This window comes from Lepidochelys kempii, chromosome 7 (genome assembly GCF_965140265.1).
Source record: "Lepidochelys kempii isolate rLepKem1 chromosome 7, rLepKem1.hap2, whole genome shotgun sequence".
NCBI classification, from domain to species: Eukaryota; Metazoa; Chordata; order Testudines; family Cheloniidae; genus Lepidochelys; species Lepidochelys kempii.
The window spans coordinates 18,709,102-18,725,094 of NC_133262.1; the positions used below are offsets into that span (position 1 = coordinate 18,709,102).

At 43.3% G+C, this 15,993-nt stretch overlaps 1 protein-coding gene across 2 annotated transcripts in view; it reads right to left on the bottom strand.

The window, feature by feature from the left end:
* SRGAP3 (SLIT-ROBO Rho GTPase activating protein 3) overlaps nt 1–14,038 on the bottom strand; it is a 226,681-nt gene extending 212,643 nt beyond the window's left edge. For both annotated transcript variants that reach the window (XM_073351215.1, XM_073351214.1), the window contains exon 1: nt 13,376–14,038. In XM_073351215.1, coding sequence (XP_073207316.1) covers nt 13,376–13,442 — 67 coding nt within the window. In that variant the 5' untranslated portion in view covers nt 13,443–14,038. The remainder of the gene's footprint in view (nt 1–13,375) is intronic.
* Between the last annotated feature and the right edge of the window lie 1,955 nt (nt 14,039–15,993).

Below are 15,993 nucleotides of genomic sequence, written 5' to 3' on the forward strand. Positions count from 1 at the left end.
GACTATAACATATGGGTTTAAGAGAAAAGAAGCTGTGGATCAGTGGCTTAGCCATATACTCATGAGGATACTGCATGCTAAAGTGCTCCTGTCTCCCCCATCTTCTGCAAGAAGTCATAGGGAGACTAGAACCTGTCAGAGAGGAAGAAATACACCCGGTGAAGGCCTTCTCCATTCGTTCCTACAAGGCTCCACAGGTGAGTCAACAGAGCACCACAGTCAGTCACTGGTACCAGTCCAATAAAAAGTTACCGTGGACACTTACCTCTAGTGGATAGGTGAAGGGAAACAATACCACAGACGTGTCTGAAACCGGGCTGGGAGAGAACAAGGCACCAGAGACTGAATAGACCCGTAACAGACAGAGAAGCTGTCAGCATTAAATTATGGTATTTTGGGAAGGGCTTTACCACCCCTCCCATGAGGGCAGCTCCCCACGTGACAGAGTTAACAAACCTCATGAATAATGGCCCAAATCCTCCTGGCTGGTCTTCTCCAGCTACCTGCAGCAAGGGCCCAGCTCACAGGTGATGAAACAAATCCGCGCCCCCCCCCCCCCACCTCCCTCATTTCCATCCAAGTGAATAGGGCATAGGAGGCATAGGGATCTTGGAATTTTTATTATAAATCAAATTAAATATTACACACCCAACATCCCTTAGCAAACTGGAGCAAAACCCAGCCAGAGAAACACCTCCTCCCCCAGCCCCACAGCCACAATGCTGTTCAGATCAGTTCAGACTGGATTCAGTATTTTATATTTGTTAATTTAGCAGATAAGATGGAAATTCATCCTGGTGAGAAAAAAATCGTGACTCAGACCAATGGGCGGGAAGATCTGATCCTACACCCTGAAAGCCACACCCTCTCTCAGACTTACATGTCTCTCACATGCCCTTGCCCTGAAGTGGGCTGTTCCCGCTTTTCCCATTACTGCGGACGCCAGTTGAGTAGAACCAGTCACAAGGCTAATAATCAGCTTAAGAGAATGATCCAACCAACATCCAAACTCATATGCACTACACATCCCTGCCTCAGCTCACCCACCCCATCCTTCTATTCGCCACCACAAGTGAACCAAGCAAAGGCAGGCTGCAAGAATACTAGGGCAAAGCCCAGAGCATAAACAGAACGGGATTTTGAAAAAGAAAAAAAAAAATTAAGCCCGGGTATTTGCCCTTCTTTTTCCAACCTTCCCAGCAGAAAATACACAACTGCAAAATGAGAGTTACTACCCTTGTAATCAAGGGTTTATCCCTGCAGTGCCTCAAGGGGAACAGATTGCCCCAGACACTTCAGCTTCAGCCACCTCACAGCATAGACACAAAGGGTAGGCAGGTTTAGAACAACTAGCAAGCCAGTGAAACCCTCCCAGATCTGGAAAACCAGGACTTTGTAAACAGAATCTGTTTTCAGGCAGATCAAATCTCGTTAGGACTGGTCTTATGACATGCCCCGCCGCAAGCTCTGGGAAGGGGAGCAGGGGTGGGAGAAAAGGTCAGATCAGGATCCCAGTACTGCAGAGGGTAGGAAACAGAACCTAGAACACAGTAGCTTCTCTCTCCTGCCCAAGCATCAGAGAGGGAAATCGGGTTGGTTTCCCTGGTATCACAAGCAGTAACCTGCATTTCTTGGGCCAGGGTCCAAGAAACTCCCACTGAAATCAACATGGGGAGAATTGGACCTGCTGGGTTTAAGGCCAGCTCAGAGCCCCACAGGGATCAATGCATGTCTATACACAGATTACACTGGTTATATATTTGTGGTGTACCACTCCTAACTACAGTCCCTCAGCTCAGGGACAAAAAGCTTCTCAACCTAGAGCAAAGCAAAACCTTCAAGTCCAAGTTTAAAGGCAAGCTAGAGAAAGAAATGCTTGTGGTGATTTAAACTGCATATTGTAGTAAATAGGAGCACTTGGATTTTTACCTAAGGGGAAAACAAAATCCTGGCCTTTTTTGAGTCTTGGGCCGGGGGGGGGGGGGGGAATCTTCTACCTCACAGCTATGCAGCAGGGGCTGAGGAATATGAAAATAGGAACCTTTCATTGCTTTAACAGCTCAATGGGGAAGGAAGGGTTGAGAAGGAAAGACCACTGAGTCAGCATCCGTCAGCAGGCACTCCCTCAGGGTCATCAGCTGGAGAAGTAGCTGCTTTGGTCTTAACAAAATGCTTCCATATGCACCCAAGGGATTAAAGTACAGTTCTGTTCAAATGCTGCCTCTGCCATTACTCTGGCCGGTAAGGTTATACTAACGGGCTTTGAATTTGGTGGCATTCCATTTTAAACCTCTGTGTGGCTTTGGTTTCTTTCTCCTTCATCACGGGCTGAAGAGCATCACGACCTCAAATATGGCACCCAGAGCCAACCAGCACAAATGCACTGCATGTCACAGGGAGAAGCAGCAAAGGCTGAAGCACAGGACTGGGAGTCAGGAGAGCCGAGTTCTGTCTCAGCTCCATAGCAGACTCGTGTGCCCCCAGGCGAGTCACTTAACCTATTTCTGTGCCTCGGTTTCTTCATCTGTGAAAATGAAGGTAACACTTCCCAACCTTACAGCAATATGGGAGGCTTCATTCACTATCGTTTGTGAAGTGTCTGACGATCCTGGAATGGAAAGAACTAAAGAAATACATATGATAGGCAGGAGGTATTTTAAAAAACAGCCATTTTTTTTCCACAAATAAATTAAATCGCAACCTTTTGGAAATCAGGTACAGACAGGCATCCTGGCACCCAGCAGCTCCCAGTGGAGTGCTTTGCCCTCTTGAAAATCAGGCCTCTTAGCCAAAAGCCTAAATATGGCCTTAAGGAGATTAACTTTAGGCTCCCATTTTTTGAAGTCTGAGCCATGATGGCTTAGCAAAATTTACTGGTCACCGTGTATAACATGGTAGTGACTGGGCCGTGTTATAATACTTTTTGGGTCTTCCCTGTGCTCATTGGGCCAAACTTTTATAACTGTATTACAGTCATGGCTGAATCGGGGCTTGATCCCATCACACGCAGGCAAACTGAACCATGGTGAGGACATGATCTTGCCTATAACCCAGGGTGTCCTGGCCAAATAAGAGTTGCTGTGCAGGGGAGCCTTAGACTATGCCTCAGGTTAGCCTACCACCGTGGTTTTCAACCTTTTTGCCATTTGCAGACCACTAAAATATTTTGAGTGGAGGTGCAGACCCCTTTGGAAATCTGACAGACTGTGCGGACCCCCAGGGGGTCTGTGGACCACAGGTGGAAAACCACTGGTCTACAAGACAACTGAATAACGTGGTTCTGAGACAAACACTCCATGCCCCTGTGCAAACAGCACCCCGTTGGCAACAAGATGAAACATGCACAATTTTGTTCCCAAAGCCCACTCTCCCACAAATTCTCCCGCATGCGCACACGCACTACTCTTCCCGTCGTTTCCTGTAGGATGCCAGCTGCCCTGTCCAACTCCTCCCAGTGGCTAAATGAAAGAAGCCCGCTCCAAGGGTATTTCACTGGGTGTCCATTTAGCCTCTATCCTGAAGATAAACATAAATGGCTTCTGATGGTCAATTGTTTCCAAGAACTTGCTGATTTAGTTGAACTATCCTGGCCTTCATGCACAAGTGTTCTAGATGTTAGTTTAACAGGAAGCATCTATAATAGATTCAATTTGTTTCCATTAGAGAGCATCAATTAATCTTTATTATAATCACAGAAGTGCACCACTCTCTTTCAGTCTCTGAGCAGTGCTTTGCTCTGCACACACAGCCTTCTCAGTCGGTAGATTTTTCTCTCATGCAAAACCCATGTGCCTGGACCAAGTCATCAGACCTAGATTAAAAAAAAATAATAATCCACACCCCACAAGAAAAAGTATTAACTGAAAAGGAGACACTGTTTGTCCATTTTGATGTCTGAATGCCAGGCCTCACAACCTGGATCGGATTCACAAAGTCTGCTCTCACACCAGACTCAGGGCCTGGGTCTCAGCTGGTACACATCAGCAAAGCTCTCTTGAAGTCAAAGGATCCTATATACCGGGGATCGGCAACCTTTGGCCTGCTATCCACCAGGGTAAGCCCCCCGGTGAGCTGGGCTGGTTTGTTTACCTGCCACGTCCACAGGTTCGGCCAATCACAGCTCCCACTGGTCGCGGTTCGCTGTCCCAGGCCAATGGGGGCTGTGGCCCTTAGATTTTACAGCAAAATTGGTAACATAAGGCAGTTAAATCAATGGGAATTGCATATGTGTATCCAAAAGCAGAATTTGGCCCCATAAATAAAATAGTTCCCACCAGCCTATATGAGGGAGCAAACTTTCATTCAGTCACATCAGAGAAGCTCACCATGTGAGATCTCTTGGTTCCATCCAGGCAGACAATTGTTGGCCCCTTCCCATTTCACTTTAGTTTACAAATCAGTACAAATTGCAGCCGGAGTATCTACAACACCCAAAGTCAGGTTTGGCAATAGGATGGTGGTATCCATACACATTAACATGCCAGAGTTTGGCAGGATGAATTTAGGCCTGGCCTTCTGAGCAGGTGCTGGGTTTAGGGCAACGTGCCATTTCTCAACTATGGCTGCTGACAATGAGAATCTTTTCATATCGAAATACTCTACATTTCCTGAGCAAAGTGGGACCAATGGGAAGGGATTAGCTGCTACAATGTAAAATTTAAGTGCAGTTCTCCAGTGAAAATTAAGAGGATGCTTTGGTTCTTGGCGGCCCTGGATTCTGCAGGCCCTCTTCACGCAGAAATCACTTTCATGTGCTAATGCCACTAAAATGCTGGTTTTACCCCCAATTCATATAGTAATTGTTAAGAGCCCTCAATGTACAAGAGATGAGCCCCAAGCAATTCTTCCACAATGGAGCCAAAGCCACCAGTGAAAGGAGATCTCCCATAGCCATGGGTCAAGGAGGATGCTCTTCAGCTTCCAGACAGACAGCAGAACAAGGAGATGAAAGAGCATTGTGGGGTCTCAGCTTCAACAGTGACCAACAGGGTATTGCTGACCTGTATTTTGCCAGGGTTAGCAGAAGCCCCAGCAAGCAGTTTCAAATTAAACAGTGCTATCACCAGGATGCCTAATTCCCTGCAAGATTTATAACACTGAATCATCCACGTTTGCATTTATATAATTAAAAGTAGTTAGTTTTGCCACATTTAAAACAACAAATCATTCATTTGACAGTAATGAGGCTGAAGAGACATTTATTTATCTTTCTGGCCAGACAGACCAATTAAAATTTTATGTCTGAAAATGCTCATTTTAAACTGTGCATCGGAGGATCTCCTGTATTGTACAAGCAGCTTTAACAGGAATGTAATAAATATGCGCCTATAGCTGGATTAGCATTTATTTTTAATGCATCCATTCTTGCCTCTGAAAAATCTGGGAAATGCAAAGAAGAAAGCTTGCATCCTGAAATGTGTATCCAGAAAACAAGTCTGAAGAATACCAGCAGAAGCTTCCTGGCGCTATTTCTAGGCCCATCTCTCATATTCTGGCAACTGAAAAGGGATGTAGGGCAGCAGCAGAATGTAAAAAGTAAGGGCCTCAGACCCATTAACTGACAGCAGAGGACACAAAGAGAGAAAATGGCCTGACAGTAGTGATGAGCGTTCCAGAGAGGTGAGAAAGAAAGGTCCTGAAAGCAGATACAGACCATTATGGACAGCAAGGTCTGACAAAAGGCAGACAAACAGAATTTATTTATTTATTTCTAAAATAAAAGGGCACCTATCCATAGCTCTACGTGCCCTGCCATCACTGATGATCATATACACATCATAACAGAGCCTCCAAATCAGCCTCACCCCCTCCTTAATGATACCCAGTGGGAACCAAGCAATCACAAACTAACCAATACCCCATTCAGCCACACACCCTCTCCTATTTTCTCTACCCTCCCTTCCTCTCCAAGAGCTCAACAAAGTCTGCTTATTTTGAACCAGCTGGGAGTAAATTCCATAGTCAAGTGGCCCCCGTGAGAGCACCTCATGGAGAACATGCAGACCGCTCTCTTGTATATGGAGGGAGTTCTAGCTTGAATGTCTCTGTGGATTATAGCTGGGGCACTGTGGCACATGGAGAGAGGTGGTCATTCAGGTAGGGAGAGTTCCAGGCCATTTAGGCTTTTCAGATCAAAACCAACATCTTAAGTCCTAGCCAGAAGTCAAATGGCAAAGCAGTGCAGATCAGTGAGTGCTGTGTCATGCTCTTGCTAAGACATTCCCCTCATCCAGATGTGCCAAGGAGATTTAAGATGCAACGTCATTGCAGTGTCTAATCGTGAAATGACAAAAAGTATGGACAAGGGTAGTGAGATCTGAATCTGAAGGGAAGAGCCCAAAGCTTTCCAGCCAAGTGCAGATGGAAGTGCGCCACCCTGGCCACAACTGCTACTTTATTGTTCAGCAGCAGCTGTCTGTCTAACTAGACACACAAATTATGAACCTTGGCAATACCCAGCAGGCACACACCATCAGTCATGGGGGGTCAATGTAATCTCTGCTGTATCTTTGTATTCTCCCAGCCTAACAGCATCACATCCATTTTATCTGGATCGAGCTACTGACAGCTCACTCTCAGCCATGCTCCAGTCTTCAGATGACACTAGGTAAAGGACCCCACTGCTTCTCCTGAACCAGTCAAGATATGGACAAAGCTGAGTTTCATCAGCATACTGAAAGCACTACAGATTATGCCTCTTCTTGCACAGAAAACAAGAGAGCCCTAAGGATCTACGAGCAATTTCCCCAACAGACTGGGACCCTTCAGCTATGGGCATCATAGAAATACAAGCCATATATCATCATCCAGTATGTCCATTTTATCCAACTGCATAGACATTACTAATGGAAAAGAGCTTTTAGGTCACCTAGTCCTAACCCCCTGCATCACCCCCACTAATAATAATCTGTATATGCATATAACTACCTTATACCTTCAACAGTGTGGAACAAGTATTGACTAATCTTCACAACCACCCCCTTTCCACCATGAGGTAAGTAAATATAACTATCCTCATTCTCCAGAGAGAGACAGCCAGCCACACACAGACATTAGGGGTGAAAAATCACCCTGCATCCAAGGACTACATATCACTTTAATCCCATTTCAGCCTCAAATGGGACATAAGTGATGCATATTCCTTATTTGGAGACTGGGCAGAGCTGATTGTCACTGCAAGCAAATTGCTCAAGACCAAAATCGAGGCAGAGCTCAGTTCGTCAGACCGCACACACAGTTCAGTATATTATCTAGTGTTCTGTCCAGTCTATTTTTGAAATGGCACAGTAGTGGGGCTTTGGACAACTGAAATCTCACAGTCAGGAAAAGGTTCCTGATATTCAGCCTAAATGCTCTTTTTCCTTTGTTTCCTCCCATTATCCATAGTCCAACCATCTCAAACTCCATTAAATAATTCCTCTCCATCCTCTGTGTTTATTACCCGTCAGGTATTTGTAGACCGAAATCACAGAAATGAAGGGCGGAAGGGACCTGGACAAGTCATCAAGTGCAGGCCGCAGACTGAGAAAGGACCAAGTAAACCTAGACCATCCTTGATATCCAACCTGTTGTTAAAAACCTCTGGTGATGAGGGATTCCACAACCCCTGTGGGGGTAGAGGGAAATGGGGGGGAGCTTATTTCAGAGCTTTATTACCTTCTAGTTAGAAATATGATCACATCCCCCCCATACTCCCTTTAGTTGGCATTCAGCTCTTTTAATCTTTCCTCAAATCAAACCAGCCAGCACACTAACCATTTGTCCCTCTTCTCTGAGCTCTTTCCAGTTTGTTTACATCTTGCGTCACTTCCACACCTATTCCGATCTTTTATTCTTTCAGTTCCTCTTCAACTAACTGCACACCTTAGAAAGCTTTGGATTTGAACCCACTCTCATTGAAATCAAAGGCAAAATTCCCTAGTAACCTCACTGGAAGTACAGTTTGGCTTTCATCTACATTGTTTCTACTATTGCTAGCTAGGGTTACTGTTAAAATTCATTGTGTTTCTCCAACCTCTATCTCTTTCAGTATGCCGGTGATTTTTTTTTCTGGTAAGCATTTTTGTTTTTCTTTATTGCACCTAGCTTTTCCCTGATGTATTGTGTTGCGATGTTTAGATCACATATTTTCCCCACCAAGTCAATTTTAGTGTTTTAATATTCGTCCCTTTCTCTCATCTCCGCTAAAGGCAGCTTCCATGATATGCATCTAGACTACTAAAATGACTGCTGTTAGCAGCAACATCCACGCACATTAACATGCATGCAACATGCAATGACCTGTCTGGAATCATGGGTTTTGTTTTTGGAAGTAAACCGTTCTGATTTTTGAGATACCATATATAATCACATGGTGGTCTCTTCTCCAAGAGGGGTTGCTGTTTCTAGCCTAGTTATCCCCATCTTGTTAATGGGTTAAAGAGGTGGGAATTAGATTCTCTCCATTCTGGCCTCTGACACATTGGATGAGAAAACTACCAGTTAATATAGCCATAATTTTGGTCACCATTGTATTACAAGTCTCAGAAACTTCCTCTATAATAAACTGATGTTGTACGTGCCAGTAATCACCGTCCCTGAATGGATCATGGGTCTTTTCTTGGGAGGTGGAATTTTAACATACCACTACAGCAAACTCCTTTTCTCTCTCCCCAGGTGGAAATAAATGTGTGAATTTTTTCTGCTCTCCCCCACTTTTTTCATCTAGCCTTTTGGAACACTTTGTAGCCCTGTGTTCAGAATTCAGCCTCTTCTCCATAATAAGACATGCTTCTTCAATTTTCTCCTGTTATAGTCATGTGCCAGCTGTTCCAATGCCAGAATTTTGTTTCCATTAGTCTCTTTCTCTTACTAGTTTTCTCCATTTTAGTCATTCGTTGGAGATTTTGTAGACAAGACCTAGGCTAGCTGGAAGGAAAAACAGAAGGCCAGTTCTCCTCAAGCTTACATCCATGCAACCCATTGCCTTCAAAAGGGTAGTGCAGGTTTGGAGGAGAGCCAAATTGGATTAATAACTGCAAAGATTATATGTCAGATATAGATAGGCCTGAACCAAATACATGGATCTAAATACACTAAGACATGGGGGAAGTTTGGTTACAGACCTGATCGTCACAAAGGGGAAGGAGAAAGAGACAGAGAAAACAGATGTTGGAAGGCTGCCATCATGGCTTTAGTGAAGGAACTTGTTTGCACCATAAATGTACACTGATAAATCCTGCACATTAGAGCACCATTTGCTGGAATCCAAAGCACCTCACTCCGTTCTGTTCACGTAGGAGGTGCATGATTTTCACAGAACATGCCCTCCCTTGAAGGACGAACTCAGGCTTCCCTATACAGGCCTTCCTGTATTCTGCACAGTGGTGCTCAACATCTGGAGCTCTAAACTACATCACCATTTGGGTGCACAGTTATGAAACATGATCAAAGACAATTAAATAAACTTTCCTGCGCAAGCATAATTTTTCCCTCTTAAAGGTTGGCTTCGTTTTAAAGCTAAGCCTTGCGAGCACTGCCATTCAATGCAAGTAGCCATTCTGTTCATGGAACCACAGCGGCTAAGAGAAAGACGGACTGGTTTATCTATTCCAGGAGTTCCCAGACTTTTCCGTACTGGACCCATACATTTCACAGATTTTAGAGGCCAGAAGGGACCGCTCTGATTCTATAGGAGAAGTCCTTGCCACAATGCATTTGGCAGGAGTTCTGCCACGGATTTCAATAAAGCCAGGATTGTACGCCTAGTTTGACCACTGAGCAACATGTGAAGGGCAGAGTGACCCCAACCACCTGAGACTGGGGAAGAGAGGAAGGAGAGGAGGTCGTGACCCCCAAAGTTGAGAACATCCATCCTGCCAGAGTGGGGAAAGCCATCAGTGCACAATTATTCCCTACAGTACACTTTCTAGTGTTTTGCCCAATCTATGAGATTTTTTTTTCTTTAAATGTCTCAACCAGGGGAGCTCCCACCACTACCTGTGGAGACGACTCACCAGCCAAAATGCATCTACTAGGAAGTTTCTGCTGATACAAAATTCTGGCCCTGATTTGGTCATCCTAGCCCCAGTTTTATACAGAGGTAACTCCACTGATTTCACAGGAATCATGCCAGCATAAACCTGCAGTGGGGCAGCGGTGAACCAGAACCAGACCCACTGTGCACATTCCCCTTTTCTTAATTTCATCTTGTTAGTCCTAGTCATATGCTTTGGCATCGTCCTAAACAAATCCTCTCTCCTCACTGTTTGCAATCTTCAGCAACGCATAAATTAACATACAGTCAGATTAAAGGATAGATCAGGTGGTTGTAACAGAAAACAGACTTTTCTGTTACTACAAAAGGCACCATAAGAATGGAATAACCTTAAGAAAATTATCCCAACTCAATGGGTAAAATGAGCCTCCGTTCTTTGTTGCTGCCACCCAGAAAAGTGGCCTGGCCCAAGTCCCAATTGCTCTGATGAAACAGGGCATCAAAGGTGAATACATTCCATGAGTACCGCCCCAGTGCCAGTGATCCTACAGCTTCAACATTTCCATTTTGTTGAAGTCAGACAATGAACAATCATGGCAAATTAATATTTTGAACCTAATCAGACACCACAAAAGGGTATGGAGATATTCATGGAAAAACTTGTTGGAAAGAGTAACCCATTACCCCATCTTCAGTTAATCCTCCCACAGCCCTAGTGATGTCAGCGGTGGAGGGGTAGAAGCACGGGCCACATTTGGCCCAATCCATCTTTAAAAAAAAAAAATACTGTATAAGCATGGGTCAGTCTTTAGGAATAAAAGCAAACCCTTCTCTCCCTTTTAAAGCAGAGAGATTTCGTAGGCTAAGAGAGTATTTCATCTGCTTAACTGCAGGGTGCAATAACATCACTTTGCCCAAATTATACATGAGGAGAAAGGTAATTGGCACCGAGCAGTATATGTTGTGACTGTTCTATCATTCTTCAAAACTGGCTACAAAAGGCTGAAATGCAAAAGAGAGTAAACAATGGCACAAAATCAACTGACAACCCCCTCCTCAAAATCCTTCCCATCTGGCACTGGTTTGAGCCATCCAAGCAGCAGTTCAATTTAAATGATGTATCTGGGGAGGGAGATATGGCTGAATTCAGGAAGAAACTGACACAAGCTAATTGACCCTTAGTGAGAATAAAATAAATAAAGTTTTAACTTTAAGTGTTCACAAGTCTTCCCTCATTGAGGCATTTCACACAGTTTTACATTTTTTAACTCTGCTAATATAAAGGGTCTACACAAGGCTTCTCCTTTAACCAGAGATTTAGAAACAGCGAAATATGGAATTTCTATATAACAAAAAATTATTATAGGGTCATGGGAGCTGTTCCATATAATCTTCCACCTATATAATCTGGATTTTCTTTAAATGGAAACACATTAACAATGAATAGTTTAAAATTACAAGCGCAAGAATTTTTTGCCATCAACAAAAATAATCCAAGTTACAGATTATTATAATGATGGTACTATGAACAAAATTAAGGAGTTCTCTGACAGAATTCCAGAATATCCAAGAACAATTAATAGAGCAATTATGAGGCCCAGTATTAGAAATCACATTTTTAACAATCAGAATAAAACCATACACAAAACACACATTATTCATGTGCAATTATAAACACACACAGCCATCCACCCCTCCTTTCACTACACCAGAGCCATTTGTACTCTCATTAGACTAGAAGATGCCAACTTTTCCATTATAAATCCAGCTGTAATAAAAATAAGCTCAGTGTCTGAAATTTGGCATTCAGTAGTCTCAACTCAGGAATTTTTTATTGCATTTTATCTGTAAAATTTAGAAATAGAGCAGTCTGCCTTAAAGGACCCAATCCTGCAAAACACTTACTCACAATTGTTATGTCCACAAGTAGTCCACTGAATTAAATGGAATTACACATAGGCATAAAGTCACTTGCAAAAGTATTTGCAGGATCAGGGCCTACATTACCAGAATGTAAAAAAATAAGGTACACTTTATTTATTTACTTCCAAAAATACATCAATAATCTCATTTACCCTTTAAGATCCTGATCCTGCAAAACACTTGCACTTGTGTTTAACCCTATGCGTGCAAGTAGCCCCCTTGAACTCAAAAGGAATACTCATGCCCATAAACTTAAGAACATGAATTAAGTGTTTGCAGGATCTGGGTCTCAACTGTTAATTTCATGGGAAAGTTATCACTTTAAAAAAAAACAATGAAGGTGACCATTCCGTTTTAATGCATAGCACTTGCTCACTATCGACTTCGCATCCAAAATTTCCCAGTGATTTTATTTCTGTCAACAGTCCACAGAATTGGTGCCTATCAGCAGATGGTGAGAGCATGCAAACACAACAGACCGTAACAGATCTTTGGATTATCCTGTCAATAATCCACAGATTAAAGAAAGCCATAAGTAGACATTGATATTGGTTCCACACCAGACAGCACAATGTATCGTGTCAATAATCTGCAGATTAAAAGGTCACCCAGGCACTGGGCCTTAATTTCTCAATGAGAATTATTATTTTTTTAAATATTTGTTTAAAAGAAGGGAGGAAGGACACAAACAACATTACATTAACGCAGAGCTACTGAATCAGGAATAAATACATACATTGATGCCAGAAATTCCACGCAGAACCCACCCTATTATTGCAGAGGTTTCACAGCAGAGGGTGTGTGCAACATATGTTCTACCACGATGCCTAGGCATAATATTGTGTGACCTGGGAGCTAAGGATGGAGTGCTAGTCCTACATTTAAACATCCTTGGTTTTAGCAGCATTAAGATATATCCTAAATATTACTGCATGGAATAGATAGTATTCTTATACCTCAATATTTGTTAATATGAATATGCTGAATATCTGTGAAAATGCTGTATGTGGGAGGTATACATCTTTGCCTACAGAATACATACTAAATGTCAACTACTTTATGTATATAACAGATTGATGCATACATATTCATAGCCACCTAGAAAACATATTCATAGCCACCTAGAAAAGGACTTTACTTTATCTGAGGCAGGTGAAATTTATCAAAATGGCTTTAGAATGATTTATCACCATCAAGAAGAGGAAGTATGGATCTTACTAAAACTGACACTCCTAAAGCCAGCCATATAGCTTTCCTACAACTGCAATGCAGCTTTTACTACCCATCCATCGGATAATCCACACTCCAAACCACTCGTTCTCTCTGTATGGCCAAAAGCAGAAAATAAAACAATCCGGGCTTGGGCTGCTTATCCAGGATTTTCACAATAAGATTATTGATGCATAAGAAGATTTGACAATGAGAAACAGGAGGGAAGGGCGGGGAGGGAGTCAAAAAGGTAAAGCGTTCACTAACCTTTTACTTGAGTTTCATATTCTGCTATGATCTCTTTGTCTTTCTTGAACTTAGTTTGAGATGACATCTTTTGAAAGATCTAAAAGATCCCAGGATCCTTTCTCTCTCTCTTTTTTTTTTTTAAGTCCCCCCGTCTGCTCCGCTCAATTTGATCACAGAGAGTCAGTTTCGCAGCTTTTCAAGCGTGTGTGCTTCACTTTGCTGCAAAGATAAAAATCCCTCCTTCTCTCCCTTTGCAAAAAGAATTCCCTTCATTTGCAACAACCCAGGGGCTGCAGCACCAGAAAGGAACCTTGGGAGCTTGCCCTTGTGGAAACAATACTAAAAGGTGGGAGTGGGGGTGGGGGAATCTGAGCTGCACCCAAATCTTCAGAGCGATTTAAAAATATATATATTAATCACAGTTTAGCAGCAGCCTAGCACAACAACACACACACGCAAGGACTCCTCCTTCGCAGCATGTAGTCAAACCCAAAGCAAGCAAGGAAAGCCCTGGCTTTAATCCAAGAAGGTCAGGTTGCAAAAGGGGCTCTCATTTCGCTTCCTCATACCCCCACCCCTCAGCACGTCTGACGAGCCGAGAGGATTAAAACCCAGAGATAGAAGTTTGCCCGCGGGAAATGCATTTGCTCACTCCCCTGGAGCTTGTGCACAGCCCTGCTTTTTACTGCAGGCTTGAATTGAGCTCTCCACACGTCACGCAGGCTGGCTCCTCCCCCCAGCTTTTATAACAACTGACACATTGTAGCCTACAGGAGCGCATAACTCACTGCAAGAGGCGGCGATGAGCTCTGCAAAAAAGGTGTAAAGCAGAACTTCGCTCTGTTGAATGGAGCCACTCTGCAGCGGGAGAGGCACGCATTTGCCTTGGACAACAGCGCTGGGAAAAGTCTCCTCTGCTCGTTTAATTAAATGCTATTGGTAAAGAGAATTGAAGGGCTGAGCAGAAAAGATCGGACAGATAACACAGAGATTTTTGTTTGCCTTGACTGTAGTATTGACGCCAGTATTTTTATCTCCATATTAGCCTCGAAAAAGGATTTTGTTGTCGCAAAAATCAATTGCAGTGCCTTGAGATCCACTGATGAAGAGGGGCTTTGCGTGTGCAGCCATTTGTTAAAACTTCATTCCATCCTCTGGGAGTGAGGACTAGGGTACCCCTTTTAGAGCTGGGTAAAGTGAGGTATAAAAAACCCCGATAATGCCCCTATGCACAGGCAGAACCTTACATCCTCGAAATCAATAGGGCTTCCAGCGTCGGTGTAGTTTGACTTCTGTTGGGGCATCTCCATCCAAGCCAACGGGGCTACAGATGGGGACCAAATTTCATGCCTGCCTGCAGCAACACCCTGCATACCCCCCAAACAAGACCTATGGCTTCAAGGGGGTGCAAGAGTTTGCCTAGACTGAGAAGACTGCAGGATCAGGGCCACAGTAATTAGCTAAAGGTCAAACAGTGAGCAAGTGGCGGACTTAAGACTAAGACATAGGAGTCCTAGCTCACTCTTATGACTAACCAAAAGGAACACTTCAGTCCTCCTACACATTTCCCTCCCAACCCCAAATGCGAAAATAGCAACCTCCTAACAAGCAGGTAGAGTATATACTGTCATAGCCTATATAGAACACAGATGGCAACATTACTGATCTATACAATATCACTCCATGCATTTCTAATGTGTCCCTCCCTATAGGATCTGTTTATATACACAAATAGTCATATTTATAATTCCATCACCCCACCCCCTGTCTTGTGCACACAGATATTATATTAAATGTTTAAAACCAAAGAGAGCAAGAAAATAACACTGCCTCATAAAAGCCCATCCAAGCAAGGAAATTCACTGCTAGATGTAAAAGAGCCCAACATCAAAGGCTTAAAGAGCTCTACAAAAACAATGGTAAATGGCATTGTCTTGTTCCTAATAATTCTGTTGATTGCTCTTCCCCTAATGGGCTTCTCTGATACATGGAACATTTGAATTAGGGATGTAAATACCGTTTTAAAAGTTAACTGTTTAAACTATTAAAAATATTTTGTTTAAATGGTTAACTGATTAGGCAGCTAGGGCCCATCCAGCCGGCTCAGCTGGGACTGGGGCTGGGCCTGCTCCAGCCAGGCGGCGCAGCTGGACCCGCTCCGGCCGGGTGGCGTGGGGCCACTGGGGCCAGCCAACCCGAGGTGAACAGTTACAGCTGGTTAACTGGTAAGACTACTGCTTACCGCTTAACTGGTTAACATTTTACATTCCTAATTTTAATGTGGTGTTTGATAACTTAATAATTGGCTCTTACCAAGCATTTTGCCTACTCAAAGTACTTTGCAAATATTAATTAATTAATGCTTACAATACCCTATGACATTGGTGAGCATTACTGTCCCCATATTACAAATGAAAAACTTCAGCATTGCCAATCCCAAGCATTCAAAATTTTTAGACTGGCTTCAATATCTTTAAATATTAAATTCAATAGTTTTTAAAATAATAAGCTTTGGGTCTGTTTGATGTGGGGTTCCTGGGGCAGCCCTCAATGAAAATGCCACGGTCAGGACAGGCTGCAAAAGGGAGAGCAGATACTCCCAAAACTAGTAGTTAACACTGAAGTTAAACTCACCA